Source organism: Eucyclogobius newberryi, unplaced genomic scaffold, assembly GCF_026437365.1.
Source record: "Eucyclogobius newberryi isolate DKJ021-1_F unplaced genomic scaffold, fEucNew1.0.hap1 SCAF_12, whole genome shotgun sequence".
Lineage (NCBI taxonomy): Eukaryota > Metazoa > Chordata > Actinopteri > Gobiiformes > Gobiidae > Eucyclogobius > Eucyclogobius newberryi.
In genome coordinates this window covers 22,386,515-22,410,262 of record NW_027315746.1, presented here as the reverse complement: position 1 = coordinate 22,410,262, position 23,748 = coordinate 22,386,515, and the positions used below count along the sequence as shown (strand labels likewise).

General features: G+C 41.2%; 2 protein-coding genes and 2 non-coding genes across 11 annotated transcripts; all 4 read right to left on the bottom strand.

Moving 5' to 3' along the window:
* Positions 1-310: 310 nt before the first annotated feature.
* eif4g1a (eukaryotic translation initiation factor 4 gamma, 1a) lies at positions 311-17,890 on the bottom strand. Of its 8 annotated transcripts, none has more exons than XM_072441478.1 (33): positions 17,480-17,890; positions 16,005-16,131; positions 15,035-15,121; positions 14,815-14,847; positions 13,457-13,477; positions 12,662-12,838; positions 11,552-11,651; positions 10,921-11,031; positions 10,381-10,532; positions 10,068-10,160; positions 9,591-9,648; positions 8,646-9,491; positions 8,492-8,577; positions 8,191-8,368; positions 7,992-8,125; positions 7,652-7,771; positions 7,111-7,491; positions 6,713-6,859; positions 6,396-6,632; positions 6,149-6,253; positions 5,789-6,061; positions 4,913-5,030; positions 4,738-4,834; positions 3,355-3,893; positions 3,169-3,281; positions 2,895-3,067; positions 2,692-2,817; positions 2,507-2,588; positions 2,330-2,428; positions 2,123-2,263; positions 1,966-2,047; positions 1,741-1,881; positions 311-1,584 (listed from the first exon to the last, which is right to left on the bottom strand). In XM_072441478.1, exons 2-33 carry the CDS (start codon positions 16,077-16,079, stop codon positions 1,403-1,405), a joined length of 5,307 nt encoding a protein of 1,768 aa, XP_072297579.1. In that variant the 5' UTR covers positions 16,080-16,131; positions 17,480-17,890; the 3' UTR covers positions 311-1,402. The 8 variants fall into 8 exon arrangements, with proteins under 8 accessions (XP_072297579.1, XP_072297581.1, XP_072297580.1 ...); XM_072441480.1 differs by having other exon boundaries at positions 8,191-8,365; XM_072441479.1 differs by having other exon boundaries at positions 16,005-16,127.
* LOC140356962 (small nucleolar RNA SNORD66) lies at positions 6,294-6,361 on the bottom strand. The gene has a single exon (XR_011926262.1). It is a non-coding gene; the product is annotated as a small nucleolar RNA SNORD66 (small nucleolar RNA).
* LOC140356961 (small nucleolar RNA SNORD66) lies at positions 7,835-7,899 on the bottom strand. The gene has a single exon (XR_011926261.1). It is a non-coding gene; the product is annotated as a small nucleolar RNA SNORD66 (small nucleolar RNA).
* A 1,272-nt stretch (positions 17,891-19,162) lies between the features above and the next one.
* Positions 19,163-23,152, bottom strand: tfa (transferrin-a). Its single transcript, XM_072441477.1, has 17 exons — positions 22,999-23,152; positions 22,752-22,900; positions 22,320-22,422; positions 22,043-22,237; positions 21,822-21,948; positions 21,681-21,736; positions 21,445-21,608; positions 21,213-21,363; positions 20,966-21,132; positions 20,796-20,892; positions 20,689-20,709; positions 20,445-20,609; positions 20,204-20,354; positions 20,000-20,067; positions 19,734-19,921; positions 19,454-19,643; positions 19,163-19,350 (listed from the first exon to the last, which is right to left on the bottom strand). The coding sequence occupies exons 1-17, from the start codon at positions 23,036-23,038 to the stop codon at positions 19,310-19,312; spliced, it is 2,073 nt and encodes a 690-aa protein (XP_072297578.1). The 5' UTR covers positions 23,039-23,152; the 3' UTR covers positions 19,163-19,309.
* Positions 23,153-23,748: the final 596 nt, after the last annotated feature.

Sequence of the window (23,748 nt, the reverse complement as noted above, 5' to 3'; positions counted from 1 at the left end):
CACCGCAGAGGAAACGTAAGGACGTTTCTCACCGCGATGTCAGGGGGAAGTATATTATAGTAGATCCATTGGGGCAAACCGTCCAGTGGCCTCAAAACAAAGGCTAAAACGAGAAATGGTCCTGTAGGTCAACATGAAAGGTTTTTGAAGTGTGTAAATCTAGTTATTTGAAAGACAGTAATAGTCCAGACTGGGCTTAGCAAGTGTAAGAGCAGAAGAGGAAGAACACATGCTTTCTGTGGATGTGAACTTGTGCAGACACATAAATATAAAGACTCATGACCATTATCGAATGAAGAGTACAACACTATGCGTTTTAAGAAGTCCTTTATTTGCAATGTCCCATTAACTCATCTTTCCAGTTTCAGATGCAAAGAAGCATTATTTTCTTAAATAAAGAAAGCAAAAAAAGTATTTACAAAACAATAAAACTAATAATCAATGGATTATCTAAAGCACCTCTCTGCATCTGGACAATGCTTTCTGCAGAAAAGGATACACAGCAATTACATCAGCAATTTACTGTTACTGAAAAATAAAACTAAAAAAATCTTTATATATTTACAGAACTGTCCTGAAATAGTTTCTACCTCTAGTAGAAAAAGCTATCAGATCATTTCTGTTTTTTAATGTATATATTTCATTAAGTCAATTTCTGCAGGTTTCAAGTTTTAATGATTGGGTAAATGTCTCTCCCACAGCTTCAGAAAAGAAAAAGACAGGCCAGTTACTACTTACTGAGAGACCATGGCTTTGAGGAAGCATTAAGACATCCTGTAGTAAGTCACGGTCAAAGTCATAGTGTCCTCTGTGAGGCCCATCAATAGGAAAAAAATATAACTGTTTGCTTAAAAACTCTCGTCAATTTAAGATTCATTAGCAATTTACATTTTCCTGTCAACATTTCATCTGTATCATTATTATAAACACACTTCAGTCATGCTGCACACAAAGTGATGGACAAAAGCTGTGTTTGGACTGAACACATTATGGCATGATCCCCATGTCCAGAAGACCCCATGCCTCCTTTACACACAATGGGAGGCATTAGAATGATCTAGAACCATAAAAACAGCAGCTTGCATGTGTCATTGATTTAAAAAAAAAAAAAAAAAAAAAAAAAAAGTCTAGTAGTGATGTGGCATGTTTCAAACCTTGTTACAAAGCATTCCTGCTGCACCAGTTTTCAAGTTTATTAGATGAGGACAATTGCTGCAACAAGCAGGAGGGACAATGAGGGATCAGAGAGTAGAGAGAAGTGATTGTTGAGTCCATCCCTCAAAGGAGAACACACATGTATCCTCATTGAGGACTGATAGTAATAAGAGTCTTCAGGTCTCCTTACAACCTCCTGCCAGGTCAAGGCCTTGCCAAAACAGCAGTGGCTAGTACAAGTCATTATTTAGTCTTTGTCCGACTCCTCCTCTGCCTCACGGAGCCAGGTGAAGAACGCTGTGACAGACTTCAAGGCCACGCCTTTGCCCGTCTGCTCTGCAGAATCTTTACTGGACTCCCACTTGTAAAAGGCCTCCTCTTTAATCACATCCTCATCATACAAGGCATCAAAGAACATGCGCAGCAGGTCTAGAGGAAAAAACAAGTTCGACATTGGGTCCATATCCAAATGCTCAGCAAGACATAATCAAAAGCCATAATTGACACTTAACTGGAACAATAGGGTAATAAATAAATGACAATGCAAAGTTTAGAATATTGGCTTCCAATAGTTTTAGTTCTTACTTGCAGGCTGTTCCATGTGTACCATCAGTGCTTGAAGGGCATAGAGGGCCTGCAGCTCTTTCTGTTCATCATAAAGATACCTCTGCAACAAGCTGGCTCTTAGACCAATCTGCTCTGCATCCACTTTGTACGGGTTATCACCTACGAGACAACAACGTCGACATTAAAATCCAAGCCACAAAAAAATTACACTAATGAATTCCACTTGAGGCGATTAATGCTTACAGATGATAGCAGACTGACAGACTGATGTCATCAATGCACGGATGAACTGGTTGGAGGCAGTTTGCTGTTCATCCAAATTGGCCTAAAACATTTTTTAAATAACTTCAATATTTAAGTTTAAGTCAATAAAAACAATATGATGAGTCCAATTACACACCTCAATCCAGTCGCGTATGCGCTGGTTGTCAGCTTTATCATGGAGGAGTCTTTCCAGCTGTTTGCTAAGCTCTTCGCCAGTAAAAATTTGTTTATTGCCGTCTTTTGATGCTACCTCTTCTCCTAAAGTGTACTCCAGTTTCTAAAATACAGCAATATGATGTTAAAATCTGAAGCAATATTTAACAAACACCTTTATGCTACAAACCTGATCCGTGACAAATTTGTTGACATCTTCATCACTGGGTAGAAAATCTTTCCAGTTCAGGCCTGCTTCAGTCCACATGGCCCCAACTTTCTTTGGGGTCTAAAAGTAATGAAAAATTATTTCCTGTTATAGTTGATTAATAGACATCAATTGTTTATAAAAGCTGGCTTCACCTACCATTCCTTTACAAAGCATGTTTAAGATTTGTACCAGAAGCACACCCGCCTTTCCAAGAGGCACTAGAGGCTTTGAAATCTCCCTAAAACAAAAGCAGGAAACGACATGCTTATCTTACACTGAGACGGACTCATTACTGAGCTTTGTAAATTGGTGCGTTTAAAAAAAGACAATATTGTGACTACCTGAAAAGCTGTCCCATAGGGAGCCCTCCTTCATGTATCATGGGAGAGATGAGCTCAGCCAGGTAAAGCCAGATGTGAGGTATATCTATTTCCATATCTTCTGCCACTTCCAAGACCTCATGCAAACTACAACAGCACAGCAAAAGTAGTATTAACCACAAATCATTTTAGCAAAGCGTCTCCCAAAGGACTCCAAAGCTCACCCTTTGTAGTACTGCTGTGGAGGCAGAGTCCCCGCCTTGATCAGCTGATGCATTAGCAGTCCCATGCGTTCCCTGGCAATAGTGCTGCGCTCAAGTATCGATTCAAAACCCACTCGGACAAAGACAAAAAGCAGGGAGACACATTTGAGCTCCACAACACACTGCAGTGCTTCCTGTAGGACAAAGAGACAAAATACAAGTCAGTGGTTTGAGTGTGTTTTTGATTTTTTTTTATAAATACAATTATAGAAAGCATTGTTAGATCCTCATTTACCTTCATGTCATTGATGTGGAGGTATTCTTCAATTATGGCATTCGACTTCTTCGACAACTCCTCTTCAGACAAAGCAGGTTTAGGAGGCGGCATAAGGACACTATCACGCTCAACTAAAAATAAAGGAAGATTAGAACATGTAAACAATTTAATTCCAAATAGTACAAACAAAACTAAAATGCTAACCAGAAGATGGATCTTTGCTTGAAGCCCGGTCGCGGCTGCCCCGGTCGCGGCTGCCCCGGTCGCGGCTGCCCCGGTCGCGGCTGCCCCGGTCGCGGCTGCCCCGGTCGCGGCTGCCTGCGTCGCGGCTGCCTGCGTCGCGGCTGCCTGCGTCGCGGCTGCCTGCGTCGCGGCTGCCTGCGTCGCGGCTGCCCCGGTCGCGGCTGCCCCGGTCGCGGCTGCCCCTGTCGCGGCTGCCCCTGTCGCGGCTGCCCCTGTCGCGGCTGCCCCTGTCGCGGCTGCCCCTGTCGCGGCTGCCCCCATCGGCGCTACTCCTGCCGCCGCTGCCCCTGTCGCGGTTATCGGTCATGCTGGCCACACGACGTACAGCGTCCATGGCGCTGCGGCCGTCTCCTCCTCGGCTGCGCTCTTGAGATTCTCGGCTGAAGCTTCTCTTAGTGATTTCAGGGCGGTTTCCCCTCTCGCCATCACGTCCTTCCCGCCGATCAAAGCGGTCAAAACGATCTCTGTCACCAAGCGCACGCTCCCGGCTGGAGCTTGATCTAAAGAAATAAAAATAAGGTTTGATTAACCTTGAACAAAGATATTTGGCATTTTAAACTATAACATACATATATCATCATCTTAATTGTAAACTGCAATATTGATCTAAAATAGTTTCATAGAAACTGATCCATGCACTTTCTGTTCAAAACTGCTAATATTTTGATGTTTATTGTGGAAAAATGGCCATGTGACATTTTTGAATCCTACAGGCATGATCTAGAGTCTGAACTTTTGTGAAATGTCAGACACACAGGGGAACGTAAAAATAGCCTCAAATGCAGGACAATACAGAATGACTCAAACACAAATCAATCAAAATACAACTGAGTAAGAGATAGTGGTTAAATGTGGTTAAAAGGTCATAGGTTTTACATGATATGAGCACTTTAAATCAAATCATTACTTTAAGTAATTAGTTGTCAGATTTATGGAAATGAAAACACAAATGTTAAATGTTTAGCTCAAACCAGCAAGTGAGTACGCTTTGACCAAACTGTTATGTACAGTCAGCGAAAAGCAGACTTCTTCCACATCCTCAAATACACAAAGCGTTTCTATGTGCACGTATATAGAAAACAAAATAGTCTGTAAATGTACTGAAATAGGCTTAAGTACCTCTGCCGGTGTCGCCAGGTTTGTCATTTTGACTTATGTCCAAACAACAATGCTACGTTGTGATTGGCCCAACACTTAGCAGCCGGGCTCAAACAAAACAGAGCCCAGCCAGAGGGGTTCTTAAGAGTTTGTGAAACAAATATTTTGAGATTTAATCTGGCTGGCCAGGTTTGCAAGTGAAGGCAAAGAGGACCTACAATAAACAGAGATTGTCAGTGTGAATACCTCTGAGGAACTCTGCGATCAGACTCCGATGCGGGCAATGAACCAGACTGCAGGGCTGAGAAACGATTCAGTGTGCTGGTAGCAGGACGACTAGAATCTAAAAGTGGAGTGAAGACATGATTAATAAGAGTTATGTTGGTCTATCAAACACACAATTATCAGTTTAATAGTTTACCTTGCTCTCCACTAGATGGTTTAGCACCACTTCCTCCACTACTGCCTTTTCCCCAGCTACCAAACATCCCTTTACCACCTGGAGCCAGCAACTGATTGTTAAAGTCCAAAGCACCGGGCTGCAAGAAAACCAGATGCGCACACGTCAAAGAAATTCACACAAAAATGTAAAAGTATCGTACTTTTTGGACTTCAAGGTGCTATGTTTTCCCCAGCTTTGAGCCCTGTGGCCACTACAAGGTACGGTTACTTATACTGGCTAATAGCCACCGGGGGCACTCTAGCAGGAAGCGCAAGCGTTATACACACTGAAGGACATGTCGTCTGTGGTCACTGTATTTTAAGCTTCAAAAAGCTTTTATTTTTCAAAAGCCGTTTCATTACATTCAGGCTCATATTCACAAAGAAATTAGTCCAATGAGGAAGTGAATCTAGACGCTGCGAAACACAAAGACGCACGTGGAGCGCAGACATGCGATACATGGCGGTCTGCAGTTTAGAACCTGTCGCGTTGAAATGGAACTTTCTTGGCCAGACCTGACCCACGGAAAACCTGAGGATCACTACCGTGAAACAATGTTTCTGTGTAAATATCTCAATATCTTCAAGCACAAGCTCAGGAGCAGATGAACCACACAGGTAAATCAACTCACACAGCATCATCAAGGACAGAGGGGAGAGTACACCGGTTCAAAAGACCACCGGCGTGTGAATAAATATCTTATGATACAACGTGGGCACCTGCGGCTTATTGACAGGAGCCATATATGTATAATTTCTTTGTAAATTTCGTTAGCGCAGCTTTTATTCAGGAGCGTTGTACACCCCGAAAAGTACGATATATCAAGTACAGATGACAAGCGTCACCTGTTGTTACCTTGGTGATTTTGCTGAGGCGAGTGGTGTCAATTGGTCTGTTTTTGGAAATGGGGACTGTGTTCCATCCTTCGTCCTGAGGCTGGCTGGGCCTCCCGCCCCCAGGGGTGTGTGGGCCTCGGCCGCCCATGCTCATTCTTCCTCCGCTCTCCTTCTTTGACATAAGCTGATGCTGGACTTTAATCTGCTCTCGGTGTTCCTCCTGCTCTGCCTCCTTATGGATCTGGTCAATGGTTTTAGGTCCCTGGTCTCCTCTTCTAGGCACCCAGTTACTCTAAAGAAGAAAATTATGCAAACTGTAATACTTTTTTGTTTTGAAAAGTCCCAAATGTACTCCATCTCATAAAGAATTTGACAATACCCTTCTGAGGTCCAGGACATCTTGCAGCATGAAACGAATTCTTGACGAGGTCTTCTTTTCCTTTATGATTTTGTCCATTTGGTTAAAATACTGGTCCATGCGGGGCTAGAAAAAAGTTTAAATCAAATATAAGTTAAAACTATTGTCTGAAGTTTAAGGTGTTAAGCTCAGTTGCCCAGACATGTGGCACAAATGTTAAAGTCATCTAACAGAGGTTTGTGAAAAAGGTGTTTATGCTCTCATGTACCTTTGCCTTTTCAAAGTCCAGGTCTTTGCCAATTGTAGACAGCAATCTGCATAGACACTCGAGAGACTCCTCATCATGATTCTTCAACAGTTTTACAACACAGTCGTGCATAATGGCTTCTGTCAGCATCTTTAGTTTAAAGAGCTCGCCAATGAACTTGATATTTCCCAGTGATCGCCGTCTGGCTTTGTCTCTAGCGTCGTCTAGCTCCGCCTTCAAACGGTCACGCTCTTCACCCTAAGAAATGCAGGCAATGTCATAAGACCTTTCAATGTATTTACCGGTAATAGATTTATTAATATAATACAATCACTTACTTCGTTCGCAGCATCCAACTCTTTCTGTTTTTTCTCAAAAATTTCATCATCATCTTGATCCTTTTCAAATTCCTTTTGACAACGATTTAGCAGAAGTTTGCGAAAGTTTGCTGTAGCTCCTGGCTTTTCTGCTGTCGGGACCTTTAACTGTAGTGAATAAAATGACACATTAATGTGTGGTAATGGACATGGGCAGTGTCAAATAATCTTCTTCAGATCATTGATACCGTCAGACACTGGCACAACACACAGGTTGTAACTGAAGTATGAAATTTAAAACGGGGTTGTAACAGTTTTACAATCTTAATATAGCTAGTCAACTAAACATAATTTCTTGTGCTCGATGTACAATAAACTGGTGTTTTTATCACATGTAGTTCAAAAGACAGTCGCCTTACCCCCATGAGACAACGACACATGTTGGCATAAGCTACAGAAAAGCTGGGCTCCATGATGGCCTTTTCAAAGATGAGATCAATGGCTCCTTTTAGTCTCTCCTCAGTATCTATTGGCAGCTCTGTCACTTGCTTCATCAGGTCTTGAAATTTCTGAGGGGTGAGTTTGTTGAGGATACTACGCAGTCGCTTCAACACCTCTTGAGTCTTGCTCTGTTCAGGATCCTCCTCCTCAGGCTCTTCTGCCCGGCCTCGTGTCACAGTCCTTTTCAAAGCTGGTTTCCAAGCTTTTTCAGCCTTGTTCAGCTGAATGTCCTCATTCATACTAATGATTTTCCTGGGTTCCTTTCGCTGACCTTGCTGAGAACGGCGAGGCCCTGGAGGCTATTTGAAATGAAAATGATATGTAAACAAAAATCAACTCAGCATTATTTTCATTAATATCTGTAGAAGGTGGTGACAAAAATAAAAATACTTGGAATGTTTTTTCAAAATGAGTCATAACTCTTCACATATACTATATACCAAACTAATGGATTCTTACCGGGCCTCGTGGTCCTCCCACTGATCTGCTTCCTAAGTTACCCAGATATGAGGGAGTGAAATCAGGACCAGCATTCATTAGACGAGCTGGGTCAGGAGGCCGCAGTGGTGTCTTATTCGCCTAAGAAATAAAATGGAGATTTATATATTCATGTAAAAAAACAAATCTGTGCGCACAAACTGCCTCTTCAGATCCTCAACATCATCACAGACATTCAGTGGCCCAGACAACAGAAGTCACCAAAGCAGGAGTAGATGTGCCAAACAACTAACAACAGTCTACAATCCACAGCTTAACCAGGGATCAAATGCACTGTAATGAAATACGATTATAAATGTACCTTGTCCAGAACAACGTCACTGATGGTTGGCAGGCCCTCTGGTTTATTCATACTGGCACTGTTGAACTGGAATTCCAGCAAAAATTCCCTATCATACCGCTTCTTTGCTTCTGGATTAATTGGTTTCCATTGTTCTGAAACAATACAGATTTAGTCAAAACAAATAAAAAAGGCTGAGAAAAAAAATATTGGAATCTACCTTCTTTATATTGATATTTCTGCTCCGTAGCATCAGCTTTGCGTTTAATTTCATTCTGTTTGTCTTCCTTCTCCTCCCAGGTCTCGTCTACAACCTCAGTGGAAGTTTCAACTGGTGCCATCGGGGAAGGTTCAGCCGGAGCGACCACGTGCTCAGGAACGGGTTTAGTATCCTTCTGCTGAAAAGAGAAATTGGGATAAAAGTAGCAATAAATATAAGTGACAAGAGTTTAACAGAGATGAAGTTTTGCTAGTTTCACACCACAATCTTAAACACATCGCACGGCTGCGATCACACTCACCTCTGTAAAGGCATCTAGGAGAGTCCCAAAGTCCTTCTTGTCAAGTTCTTTCATGCTCTTCTTTTTCTTTGGCACAGATGTAGCAGCTGTAAATGCAGACCAATTAGATATGGAACAGTTCATGCTCTTCATTTTGAAAGGAAAACACCACAACCTTGAATAGTGGACTCTTCTGTTGAAGCGGTAACGGGGGGCGGTGCAACAGCCTTGCTCGTTTCATTCTTCACCTCTTCCTCATCATTTTCTTGCTCCTGGGTGGGCACAGTATTTTTTTCCACTGAGGAAGGTTCCTGAGGTTGAGATATTTCAGACTTGTCAAGTGGTTTAGTCTCAGGTAGTGCCATTTCCTCAGACATCTCCTCAATATCTTGTGGAAAGCCATTGGGGAGAGGAGGTTCTGCCTTCTCAGAAACTGAAGGTTTAAGATCTCCATCTGAACTAGAATCTCCATTCTGACTCTGTGGAGCTGCAGGTTCCTGTGTAGCGGTTGAGGGCTCAAGGACTTCAGTAACAGTTGTAGATTGTGGACTAAGAGTTTCATCTCTTGCTGTATTCAAAGGGGCTGCCTCTACAACTAAAGGTTCCAATAAAGCTTCAACTTCTGGCTCATCGGGTTTAACCACTTCTGACTTTTGTTCTTTTTCTGGTGCCTTCTCAATAGGAGAAATGTTTGCATCTTCATTTTTGACAGGCATATCTTCAGTTGCTAGTGATGCAGAAGGACCCACTGGTGCATCTACTGTATCACTAACTTCAGTATGAACTTGAAGTGCCTCCTCAGAAGTAGAGGTCTCTTCCTCTGGTACGGGTGAAGGGGATGGCTGCTGATCCTTTATTGATGATGGCACATCTGGAGGTGGCGTAAGGTCTACAGATTGTGAAGCTATGTCCCTTGTTGATGCTGTGTCCATTTCCTGCTTTGCCTCGTCGGGAACCTCAGTATTTGTGTTAGTAGGAGGTGGTGAGGCATCAGCACACGAAGGACGTTCAATGCTTTGATCTAAAATGCACACACACAATTAGTACACATTTATATTCTTATAGTTATAAACCCTAAACCCATTAAGTAGGACTTAATTAAAAAAAAAAAAGTATTCACCTCTTTGTGGTAGCATCACTTCTCCATTTGTATGAGCAGGATTATCTGCCAGAGCGGTCTAAGGGGGGGGGGGGGGGGGAGTCAAATGAAACAAGGGATATGAGTACTACAAACATTACTTAGGATGCACAACATTGAGTGTATTTGGTCAGTGGTTCAAAGCCTAACTAATTGACTCAGTCAGGTGTCCAGCTCTGTTCCCTCTCACAATGCCCTCAGAGGTTTTTCTGTATAACACCACAGCATAATTGTGACAGATAAAAGATACATGCCGAGTTGTTTGATTTTACGTTGAGTTAAATGGTGAAACATTTTGTGAATGGAGAATGGGGCCTCCTCCTTGCATGGCGACTGGAGACACAGAAACTATAAACAAATCTCCTCGGAGGTCCAATGGAGTTATTCACGCAAAAAACATATAGGCCACCTGTCGCAAAACTTGCCTAATTGTTAATGAATGTAAAAGATTTTGTTTACCTGTGGTGGAGTTGGTGTGGAGGAGGAACGCCCCCCTGACATGATCTCCTCTGTAATGTCCCGTCCACCTTGGTTGGGGTCTCGTATTCTTATCTTCAACATAAAATAAGAAGAAATTTGGTCTAAAACATTCCTTACATCGAACAGTGTATGTGACCATTTGCTCTCGGGTCATGTTGCACCAAGCGATCATAATAAAAACTATTGTTACATGACCGTAAAAAGGAATGTTCTGCATTCAACAGCGAATATTCATTTAGCCCATTCTCTATTTTAACAAGAGCTGTGAGAGCCTATTGTTGAGACACACTACCGGTTTGCGCTCCCTCTTTACAGGGCCTTGTGATGGGGGCGGTGCTTGCTGAGGAGGTGGAGCTTGTTGCTGTTGCTGAGCCGGGTTGACCATGATTGGTGGAGGCTGGACAGATGGAGCGTATTGCGGCTGCGCTGAATAGTATGCTCCTGCTGCAAAAAAAAAAAAAAAAGTGTTTCCTAAACAAATACACTATCAAATAAATAAAACAATGTGTAGTCTGTGACATTAATCTCTAACCATTTGTTAAGATATAAACTTACAAACCATTATGAAAACTAAAGCTGTGGCAATGGAAGTGAAGTGTCTTACCCACCGACACAACAACACCATGTGCCTGGACCGAGTGTGAATGTAGTCAAATCTAGTTAATACAATGCAAAAAAGGTTTCCTTCCAAATGTAGCAAAATATTTACTGGACTTAAATGAGGCATCGATGCCACAAAGCTGAAGTATATTGATATTGTAAAGCCTTTGGGAGAAAGTACCACGGTGCAGCTGCTGACAACACAAGCGCACACTCACACGCCACTACTCACCGGGGTAGCGCTGAGAGGTGAGAGGAGCACCGTGGAGAGAGAGACGGCCATTCTCTCGGGCAGCGCCTCTCCCCCCACCACCCCGCCTCTCCCTCGCAGCAAGAGAGGGCTCTGAACCACGCAGCACAAGAGAAAAGGGAGTGAGGGACGGGAGAGGCAGGGAAGCAGCAGAGGGGACGGGAAAAGACAGATGCAGAACGAGTTAATGAGAAGATCTAGGGGAGGCAGGGGGTTAAAAACCGGCCCATGAAATGCCAAACTACATATTGCATCCTTCATTGGCGTCTTAATTTGTGACATTTCACAACTCACAGTAAATTTTGTAATTAGAGGCAGAAGAACAAACGCATTTCATGGAACCGTAATGGCGGTTTCGAGTGAAAACTAGAAAGAACACAAGCCGTAGCACTTGAGCCAGACCACGCGCAGTTCACATCTCAAGCAAAACCATGACCAGCTTAATTTTTTGATAATACTGTAAATCATGTAATGCATTTTTGGACATACATGCATACATTCATGCAGATAAAGATATCTGAGGATGAATATTATGGTGACTTTTATATGGAACACAAGTATACAATGCCATGGTTGTGCCTGATTGTTTGAGAGAGCAGGGATAAATACCTACCAAAACCTGGATATTCAGCAGGGCTAGTTCCTGGATAGAACCCAGCTGTTCCACTTGTCACAGGATACTGCTGAGTAGTTGCCATGTATGGGGTCCGGTACTGAAAATTGGGATATAAATGTAAATATATGATTATATTTCTGTGATGTATTTTATCTGCATAATAGTGATATTTTATCTGCATCATTAGTCTACGAGAAAAACGGCATGTGACAAACTGCATTTGTGAAGGTATCGTAAAGACGGAGCAGAGGAATGTTTACTCCTAGGGAGGGGGGGTAACACCCCAGGGGAGAATGGGTAAAACATTTACCAAGGCTTTATCTCTAAGGAAAAATACCGACTGTTGTAAAAGACAAGTACCTTGATGTGAAGCTGACCAATGAGAAATGTGACCCGCCTATTCCATAATATCTAATAAAACCAACCTGCATGAGAAAAAACGTTGTGAGACCGAGGAGGCCCGGCGGTTTCTCCCATGCATGCTACACAAACGTCTGATGTTTCTGTGTCGTTTCAAATTCTAAGTTGAATTGTGTTCTCTGTGTGTTAAGGAATAGCATTGGTGTATGTCTAATTCCCTGACAAAAATCAACCATGTAAAAAAAATGTTTAAAAAATAAATGTTGCGGAGTATTAATAGATTGCTGGCAAGCAGCAGAGTACAGTGTTTGGATGGATCAAATCACAACCAAAATGTATCCGTTACCAGCCCATTGTAGTGGTAGTTGAAAAGTTATTACACGGCTCTACATTACGCAGTTAGAATGATTTCCACTGTAGGGAAGGGGGGCAGGGTCGTAATAGTACACGTAATATCAACTATGGTTTCTGCAGCTGTGGGATAAACACTGAGGCATGGTAATGAAGTGGTTCTCAACCTGGGGGTGGACCCCCATGGGAGTCATGATGTGATTTTAGGGGGTTCACAGATGACACTTCAAATGCAGTTGTAAATGTAAAATTGAAGACATTTGACATCAGGCAACTTTGTAATTTTGCGAGTGCATATTTTTTTGTGCCTTGGTGTTGGGAATGCCAATGGTTAGTATTATGGGGTTGCGAATGAAAACGGTTAAGACCCACTGTGCTAAGGAATAATCAACCTACCTGCCCAGGGGGGATAAAGTAGCCCTGGGGGGAACCAGCAAAGGGGATCTGCTGTTGGGGGATCATCATCATCTGGGAGCCGGGGGGATAGACATGAGGTGCTACAGGTCGTGGGCCACTGCTCTGCTGTACCCTTGGAGCACTGGTGGGCATAGCAGGCCGGTTTGGATAGTAACCCTGAAGTACAAACAATAGAAGACAAGAGACAAGTGATTAGAATTGTGATACTGAGGATACATGCAGCTGTACCATGTGGAGAGCAGTGTTCTTTTCAGCACTTTGGAACCCACTGGTATCAATCCACTGGGAAATATTAAAGTATGAGTCTGACATTTCCTTTTCTGTCCTTGATAGTTGTAGTATTATATTTATTCATATCAAATATCATTTTAAAAACTAGAAAATCTGATTTGATAAAGCACACTCTTAAAAACTCTTGCATCGGAATAGTAATAATATTAAGTATCTCACTTTTTGTGATAGACAATTGTAAGATATAATTAACAGTTTTGATATTCTTAGATAGCACTCGTTATACAGAGTAAGTCTCTTTATTGAATATGCAAAAGGTTTCAATATGAAATCCATTGTATGTAACACAAGTAGTATAAACATAAACCAGATCAGCAATAGCTCTAGTGACAGATGTGCATGACATGGCTCTACTTGAAGGAAAGCTCCACCATGAACTCTGCACAGCGTGTCGAGTACTTGAGTTATACTAGTACATAAACCGTATTTAACAGATCAAATTACAATTTCTTAAAAAGAGAAGCTAAAGAGAAAGACTTTTACCTGCAGTGCTCTGTATCCACCCTTCAGCCGCAAAACACATGAGCAGAAAGCAAGAGAAGGAATGAGAATTTGGTGAAAATGGAGACAAGACATTTTGGTAAGTGGGGTTCATCAAGATTGAGAAGATGAAAAGTAGTATTTCTGTATTGAAGTCCAAGCTAAAGGGTTTTGCCACTTTCCAATAAATCTCAATTCCTACAGATGGTAGTTTCAGTGTAGTTTACATGCATCAGTAACAAGATTTTAAATACTAAGACGTTGTGACCACTGGCTAAATGAAGTAGTAATGCGTATCAACACTCACAGATGGCTTTATGATCAAAATGTCCTAAATCACAACTAAATAGGGGTGTAACGATTCAGAAATCTCACGATTTGGTTCAATGCACAATTCAAGACCTACGATTCTTAAATAAAATATCCTGTTTTTATTTTGGCAAAAGGCTAGACAGGATAGTTGTAGCATGAAATGGGGCGAGACAAGCAAATATTGAGGGCTGCACTTGATCCACGCCGCCGCAGAGGTAGCAACCACACATGTGCAACGGCCTTAACCACTGCACCCCAGACGAAGAAATTAAATAATGAACATTTTCATTATCCCCACTGATGACAAATAACTGAGAATCGATCAATTTTTGGTATTGTAAAGCAGATTTCTAGAAAATGCTTACACACTGTTGATCACTGCCTTGTCGGTCAACGTGCGCTGTCCCGGTGCTGGGGCAGTAGTCAAATAAATCAATTCTTGATTGACTAAAGACAAGCCTTGCCAATTTCAGTATATTTATGATCCGACTAGGTGTGTAACCCAAACTGCACTCACAAGACCACAACCACACAGATGTTCACGCAAAAACTATACATTTTAAAAAGTTCTAGGAAACTATGTGTAAAAAAGTAGATGAAACTTATGATTAATGCACAATTCTTTAGATAACTCACTACTTGCCGTATTCTTCCTCCTGTGCAGTGCGTGTACCTGGTTTGTCCGCTCCGCCTATAGCTTAGTGCTAATGTCTCAGTAACAAAGGAGAAAGTCTCTATTACGAAGAAAACATTTCTAACATTGCATGTTGTCAAAGCACTTTTGAGCATGTATGAGGGGATAGTAATTTGATGCTCCCATTTGACCGTGTGACATTATAAACGTTGTGGATATGCAGCGCGCTCAGCAGACCATCAGGACGTCCTAATTTAATATTGTTTTTTCAGCGCACATTTCTGAATTTCACATCGAGACCCGTGTGCATCGTCACATTTATGCACCCGTTACACCCCTACAACTAAACTAATATTTGCATGCGACTTCATGAGATGTTAAGAGGGAGTTAGAAACACTTAAGGTTGGTTAGTACCTGTTGGTGTAAAGTGCGGGGCCCTGCAGCAAACTGGTAGAACAGCAAAAAGAAAAGCAGAATTTAAGATATACGTTTGAGAGGAAAGTTGGCAATCGCACACATTTTGTCCTAAGCCATAACTCAAGAGGCCATTTCAAACTCAAACTGTGGGGGATTTCATGTTTTTGCACATGGAAGCACAACATGGTCACAGAGACCAAGAGGCTTTGAACAATACCTGTCTTGGTGGAGGCGCGGAGTTCATTTGTGGAGGTGGAGGGGTTGCAAAAACAAGAGATGTGGTCTGTCCAGGACCGTAGGCAGCCTGAGGATAAAATTATTTTGAGAAATCACACTTTTGATGTACAATTCTGTTTATTGATACAAAAATAATGATATGCTAAATAAAAGATTGAAGTTTGTCTGTTTTGCAGGAGTGGACAACCTATTTGGCAAGGGCTGCACTTTTTTTTATCAACATGGCCAAGAGATCTATGCAGATGTGTATTATGGGGTGTGTGATCAGAGATATTGATGTGACATGCCACATTGTTCAGATGACACCTCTGAATGAGGCAAGTATAGGACCTTTAAGCATTATTGATCTTATTTGAAGCATGTCAGTGATCATAAAAAAAAATGGTAAAGGATCATGTCATTTGAATAAGTTAAATTACCTCCTACGGCATCTGAATACATTTTTCAAATGGCCCCAAATTAAACAGACAAGCTGCCCATTTATGCAGAGTTTATTTTTGTGACAAGTTAAGTTATAAATGTTCTTTGTGAAGGCCAAGAAGTGAATCTGCAGGACTATGGCACACCTCACTGGCCTTCACCTCTTATGGTAGCATAGTCCCTCCTAAATGTACTGCAGCTGCTGTGAGTGCCGTCTGCGGCACTGTGTGCAGCTGCATTGAAGGGAAAGTAGCTGCTAAACTGACAAATTCTGCTACAATTGTGAGTGTAGCTCTTGGTTTACTCGACTGCAGTGGTTTGTTCTGTGTGTCAGAAGCCACTGTGAAGCTAGGAAAACCATGTTTTTTGGGAAGGTAGGGCTCTGCAATGAAACTGCATTGCCATTACAATAAAACGCATAGCAATGTTTATGTCCTTAAAAGGAAATGGACACAGGCGTTAAATAAGTTTGGCAACGTACATTTTAATTGTTCCCTTTAGAAGGCATCAGCAACTTTGGTGAACCTCACCTGTGTCAGTCCTGGGGAAGGGGCAGGGTTTGGGACAGAAGTAGGTCCCGTTATAGGCTGTGGTGGTTTGTTCATTTCACGTTCTTTTGTGGTTCTGCATTAGGGTGGCTTTCTGCTGCCAGTCTGTCTAAACAACAAAACACAGCCAGTAAATATTTATAACATATCAAACGGCATTAAAACAGTCTTACAACACGACAGAGAAGGAGTGGTCCAAATGTGTGTATGACCATGGGATCCTAGAATATCCAATCATTTGGTTATTGCATATTTCCAAGTGTCTAAAGTTCCAGTTAAGTTTGAGGAGTGTGTTGTAAACGCTTAAATATGTATATGTAAGATTCAGACCTGTTTTCACAAACAATAACAGTAAATCTAATTAAGGAGTAGAACTGTAAAGGGGAACGATTGTTTCATATCAATCTGTAAGTTTAACGGTTTGGGACCTTACTGATGTAATTGGAGGCATTAAGAAAATGGATACCTTGGGTCAAAGGTCATTTGTCATGTTATCCGGGACTACTAGATACTAGACTTTACAGCAACTATTTCAACAGAGGCAAAAAATATATAATTTTGGTAATTTCCTCGCATACTGTGCAGTAATATGACATGTATACGTGTCATTCTGTGTACACCTGCTCTGAACCGAAGTACGATGTGCATTAGCTGCTAGCTCAGTGCCATGCTTGTTTAACACAGAGCATCAACCAATCTGTGACTCAGACTAAAACAACAGTGATTCTTGAAATAGTTAAAGGCTTAATCAAATCAGATGTGATTGGCAAAGAAACCGTATTTCTGTTCATTATCTAGCAATAAAATCCCATTCCTTTGGCCTGCTACTAGCACTAAGCACCTCCGAGCAGACAGCAAATATTGCGTGTCGCATCAGTCACCGGACTAGCCTTTATTGGCCATTAACAGTCACGTTATACATGTCTTTCTAATATGAGAGGAAGAACGGCAACATTTGTCATATAGCTTAAAAGTTTATCACAATGAAGCAATTGTTAAGGTTAGCATCTTAGCACTGGATGGTTTGGGAGAGAAACAGGCCATTTGAACTTTGCTGCAAATTAAAACCGATCATGAGTGCACACTCAAAACTCGACATGGAAGCTTGGTTTAAAAGCGATATTTGTTACTTTCACACTGGATTATTTCGACTGAAAGACACCTCTCTACCCTGATGGCACCGGGTAGCATCAGCACCAGACTCGACAGCTAGCTTGAATATAATTTCGCCCCACCTGGTTTGGGTACATTGACAAACAATACTGCAGTTGACAGTACACAACTTACAACGACATGTTTGTTCATCAGTGTAAATGTTATGCTTGTTGTGTCTCCATAAGTTACAAGAGCCATGACAGCCGGTTAGGCCTGGTCTGCTAATGCTAAATGTGCCTTTGAGATAATGTCGCCAGCCTTGGCTTGGCTAGCAACATTACTGACAAGTGAATTGTTCTTACCGGGAATGAATAACTCTTGTGTCGTTTGATAGAAATTCGGGTACCACAGGTTGAATGGCCAGTGTCTTCTGTTCACGATTGTATTCCTTTTCTTCAGAAAAGTAATGTGGCCTTGGTCTTTGACTTAGCGTGCTAGGCTAACCGGCAGATGGATGAATGCCACTTCTGTCACTGCAGTTTAAATCCCCGGGTTGCAAGAGTGACAGTGATCAAAATGGAGAAATACAATACTTTGGGAATACTATTGATTACTCCAGTGACCCCGAAACAACCCCCTGGACTGGAGGTCCATGATCAAGGCGTCGATGGTTACGGATTGCCGGTAAGGTGTGTACCCAGTGCCTTTGAGGACACTCACAGCGAGGCCATAGCGCTGAATGTGCGGAGCCGGTAGCCTCCGAGCAGCCGCATGGGCAACTTCCGGGAAAATTATAATGACGTTGTTAGCTCAGTCATGTGGTTCAGGACTAGAAAGAACCACAAACACTTTGCACAAGCGACGAGTGAGCGACTGAATGAATGAAAATGCCCCAAACACGTGTGGCCGCACATGAAACACCAATACCGTTTAAATTAAGTTTTAGCCTCAAATAGCTTCGTACAGCTCAGCCCAGCACAGCCATTTAGGCACCTGTCCCTCGCCCCACTTGTTTAGAGATTGGAGCACCTTTTTAGTGGCGCCGGCACGCGAATTGTATAATCTAGAAATCAAGATAACATTCCTTGCAAAAAAATAAATAAACAAATACCTGCGCTTTTTGAGGATCTGTTTTCAAACTCTTTATATGGATTACATTATAAAAATCTAATTTAATGAGCTTTTATCCTTGTTCCAACTGGGTTTCCTCATCTCACCCTTATCATACTCAAAGTTGTATTTTTGATTGATTCATGTATGTTTGAATAATCCTGTATTGTCCTACAAATTAGGCTTGAGTGCTCAGAAAATGTGTTTTAAATTACCCCTTATCCTCACCCACATTCCTGTACTTTGTTGTACTTATTTGAAAGACAGATACACATCTAGGGTTCTCAAAATGTCATGTTGCCCCAAAAATAAATGTGTAGAAAACATCTTTAATGACAATCAGGTTTGGGTTATCAGATATTTTGTGGTTTAATGCATCATATTTGTCTATAGAGCTATATGTGCACTTAAAAATGCTTCACGTGCATTATTCATTCATTCCACACTGGATGGGGGTAAGCTAGTATTGTAGCTACAGCTGCCCGGGGGCAGACTGACAGAACTGAGAATGCCAATGCGTGGCATCGGCCTCTCTGACCACCACTAACCACTCACTCACACATTAGATTCATACTTGGCAATGTGGGTGAAGTGTCTTGCCTAGCGACACAACTGTTTTTCAACTAGTGCCCCACTGTGGGGCTAGTTTAATACCCGAAAAAAGCATAGCATCTTATTTGTCTCCTTTAACTGAGTTTTGATAAGTACACAGTATAATACATTAATTACAAGGTTTTATTGCAATATTTCTCTAAAGCCTTCATTTGTCATGTTCACCCCAACATATCATACTACACAGCCCGCTAAAGTACAGTACAGTGGTGGGCCGAGGTACAATGCTGCCATTAAACTGTATAATATATCTTGTGGTCTTCACCAAGAAAATGTTTAATTTCATGCAGTTTGAGGCATAATTATTTGAGAAGATAAAGATGTGTAATTTGAATGTGTTTTATTTGTGAAATGACATCAAAGAAAAACAAAACACTCAGGAACAGACTGTTATGTTGTAGATGTTTTAGCTGGACCTTTTGCAGAAACTCGACAGTGGACAGAATTTGACATCTTTTGGAAAACATTCCCTAATCTTTACAGGTTTGGAAAGTGCAAGATTTCTCTAGATCTATCAGGAAGGAAAAGAAAAAAAAAAACATTAAAAACACTATATGTAAAAAGTAAAAGGTAGTTTAACAACAACCTATGATTTTTTTGTGAGTGGATCTTACCTGGGGTAAGAGCGCTGCATATCCTGAGCGAGTTCATGGCAGTCATGTAGTTTGGTCCCAAAAATGTTTCAAATGAATTAGCGCCTACCGCCTGTAGACACTTAGTGGAGTCTTTAAAGAGAAGGTTTTTTCCGTTCTCTGATTGGAACATCCTGAATTTGTCATCATTGCCGTTTGTCCCAAACTTTGCCTGAAAAATGGTTTAAGATTAATTTTCAAGAACTTGTCAAATAAATACACCTTCTAAAATAACAAGCAAATATTCAAAATCAAAATTTACCTGTTGATCCAGGAGAACACGAATTACTTTTTCTTGGCTTTCAGGCCTCGTTATTACAGCATGTGCAGGTACAAGAGCCAAGTTGCATGATTCGTAATCAGTAATTGGCACTGGATTATTGTTCCCAGGACAGATCAACTCAAAGTCTTCACTCCTCAATCCACTCGCCCACTCAGGAGGACCATGTCCTTTAAATATGAAGATAATTGTTTTAATCTTTCATCATCAGTGCTGTAAAATAGTTCTGTTTAAAAGCAGACATTTACCATTGGTGTTTTCCCCAACAATTGTGTGTTTGATAAAAGCCACATCACCTGCATCTTCCACAAGACATCTACAAAACAAGAAATAAAACCAAGTGAAAGTGTACTTAATTACAGTAAAGTTAGTATTTGTAATTTGTTACCTTCCACCCCTAACGACAATATATTTACATAAAACAAAGTCAAAAGACATACAACTTTTCTCACCTAAAAGCCCCAGCATAGCCGTAATACAGCTCATCTGCACTGGCTTTGCATTTTGCGTCATCTCCAACAGTCTTTCCACTGCCTTTACACTGACTACAGAATGGAGAGGTAAGCTCTGCTCCAGGGGCGCAGCCACTACTGAAGAACTGAGCTAACAAGGAGAAAAATATAAGATTAGTAGAGCAATAGTCCTGGTATCCTGATTCTATCGAACTGTATGTGTGGTGTGTGTTGCACTTACTAAAGTCGCAGTTATTTGTTTCTTTATGGATAAGACCCATGGGGATGTTCCAACCTGCTGTTCGGCTCATACCAGTATGACAGGACTTCTTTCCTTTAAGGTTACCCCAGGTCACTCCCGAACCCTTTTTAATCACGGCCACAGAATAATAAGAGGATGTTGCCACTATAACACAAGAAGTAAAACTATTATTACTATTATTAAACGTCATAAATATTAAATGCAGAAAATAAGTGCATACTACCTCCTGGAGAACCACATTTAGCTGTGAAATTGAAACATATATACTTTTATTTTATTTTTGACATGACGTTTGGATTTTGTCCATTTGTATTGTATGATAAAGCTAACCTTCTTCGTACTGCTCTGCCATAACTGGAACCAAACCACACTTCCCTGCAGTGTACACCTGCCCCCCATCCACTGCCATTGCATCAGCTTCTTGACGCTACAGAGAGAAAGACTTGTCAGAATGAAACAAAAATACAAAACATCAACATAAAGTAGTTTGTCATTTATACCATAATTTTCTTGAAACAATCTTCCACAGTTGGAGCTGACTGGCATTCAACAGCAGTGTTCCCGGTATCCGTTATAGTGTTGCCGCTCCATACGTCACATTTAGCAACCTCAGCGTGTCCAACCGCGCACCATTTAATAGTGGGGTTGGAGTCTTGGCTGGGCGAGTCTGAAAAGTCAAACCAGGCATCAAGTAATGAACTGTGGCTTTGTATTTGAATGTCCAGCACAAGGTCAAATAATGTGTACCTCTGAGGAGGGAGTAGATTTTACTCATGTATTCAGCACCTAAATACAGGAAGGAGTCTGTGCCTGCTGGAACCTGTCGAAGCACTGATGTTGCATCACTGAACATCAAGTCTTTGCCCCCGTATTGTTCAGAGGAGAACAAGTTGAATCCCTTGAAGAGATGATATTATTATTGATTTTTTTATTATAGGAGGTGTTAGTTGTATATACATTATTTCTTTATATCTCTTACGCGGACAGTTGTAAGACTTGTCCAGATTAATTCGGTCAGTTGCCCGTCTTTGCGGGTGACAACAGCGTGTGCTGGTTCTCTTCCAAGATTGCAATTTTTGTAGTTGTCGACAGATTGCCTGGTGTTGTCTTGGCATAGCAGCTCATAGTTGTTTTTCTGAAATGCTTAAAATAAACATAATTAAAGATTAACACATTTCACAACAGTGACTGATCTCGTGTTATTGGTCCTCTTACCTGGAATTTTAGTAGGATTCATAAATGCCACCTGTCCTGCATCTTCTGCCAAACATCTGTTGAGTACACCAGATATTTGTGGTCACAATAGTTCCTTAATATACTACCATAATGGGTAAAGGTATAACATTTTATACAAACTTAAAGGCTCCAGCATTACTATAGTAGTCATTGGTTGAGGACGCTGTGCAATCTTTGCAAAGCTGGCACAGGTTTGGGTATCCTTGAGCCCCAGGGACACAGCTGGCACTGAAGAACTCACTCACAGCTGAGAATATATATTTATGTATTTATTTATCTGATCATTCACTGGTAAGTAAAAGTGAGGCTAGAATAGCTTTTTTCTATGGCCTTAAACCTACCTTTGAGTAGAGGTTCGTTATCAACACCTGCCCAGTTAATCACATTGTGACTCAACAGAGTGCCAATAGGAAGATTCCAGCCCTCAGGGTCTCCCAGGCCAGTGTGGCATGATTTCTTTCCCCTAAGGTCTTTCAGGCCAAATCCGGTGCCTTGTTTTGCCACAGCCACACTAAAGATGCATGTATCAGCATTGGCTATGGCAGAGATGGATTGAAGAGAATTGTTAACAGAAATTAGCTAATGTTTGCTATAGTGAATAAGTGATAAAAAACATACCTCCTGTGTATTCTTCAGCAATGATGGGGGCCAAATCATAATTGTTCAGTCCAGCTGTGTAAATGTCCCCTCCCTTCAGAGTGATGGCATCTGCCTCACCAGCCTGTCAGAAAATATAGCTAACAATGTAACAGGTTATTGCATTCAATTTCCTATGATTTGGCAAATGTCACATCAAAACTCCTTTCCATAACTCTCTTTCTTAAACCCAGATTTGGGAATGGCTTTGGAACCTTTTTTTAAATATATATATAGTTAAGCATAGAGTGAAGTGTTTCATGATCCATACTTCTTATTTGTACCCTTAAAGTGCTAGTAGAAATAATAACAAACATGTTAACAACATTAATGTGGCACCAGAGAAGCTTAATCTGAAACCCTGTCACAACGATCTGCAGAAATAGTGACAAGTCCGTGCTTTCCTAATCATACCTTAATAGCCACAATGCATGCAAGGGTGTTAGATTTTTGCACACAAGAGAAAACAGGAGATCTTTTCGCCAGGTCCTGACATTTCAGTAGTTCTAGCTCTGAGATGACGCACCACTTGACTGTTACAGTGGGGACTGCAAAGACTGTGGCTGTTGATAGAAAACAAATTAAAAAGCATGTTAAAACATTTAATATTTTAGATTTTTATGATTATAAATATGGGTTGGTGGTAAATAAATTATATTACCTAGACAGCACAGGAGGGCTACATGTAGAAGAGGCTGCATGTTGGCAGAGGAGACTCCAGGTCAGCAGAGCAGAGGATAGTGGGAAAGGCTTATATAGACAGTCCCTCAATAAACTGAAAAAAGGGGAAAAAAAGGTCAGTGTTTACTCAAGTTTCCTAATGTTGGTGCATAAGTGCACCTTTGTACCTCAGCATTTGCACTCGGATTGACCGAAATTTCTCCATCAGAACATTCAGCTTAAACGACAACTAAGAAAAGTATTGAATGCAGACATTCATTATTTTGTAAAAATAAGAAAAGTATATAAAAAATATGTTGTGATAATTTGCATTTTGAGGAAATCAGCAAACATGCTTTTTTATATGCAGTTAAGGCACCTACACTGTGTGATGTTTAATATGTAAATATTGCCCAATACAAGGCTTGAGTACGTCACATTTGTTTATACATTACACAATTAATTGCTATTACATTTTAAGAGAAATGTTCAGCATTATTTGTTGTCAGTCAAATTTAAAGCAATTTAAAATGCATTGGACCGTTGATTATTTGGTGTCTGGCCATGTGTGGAAAGTCCAACAATCAAGGTCTCTTGTCATGATGTCGAAAGTTTTACCGAAACATGTGTAACACTTGATGACCTATAGAGTGACCTAAGCCTGACCTCATCTGTATGCAAGTCACATACCATACAGTACTTATCACTGACATACCAAATATCAAATATTAGTTTGTAGTTTCAAAATTTG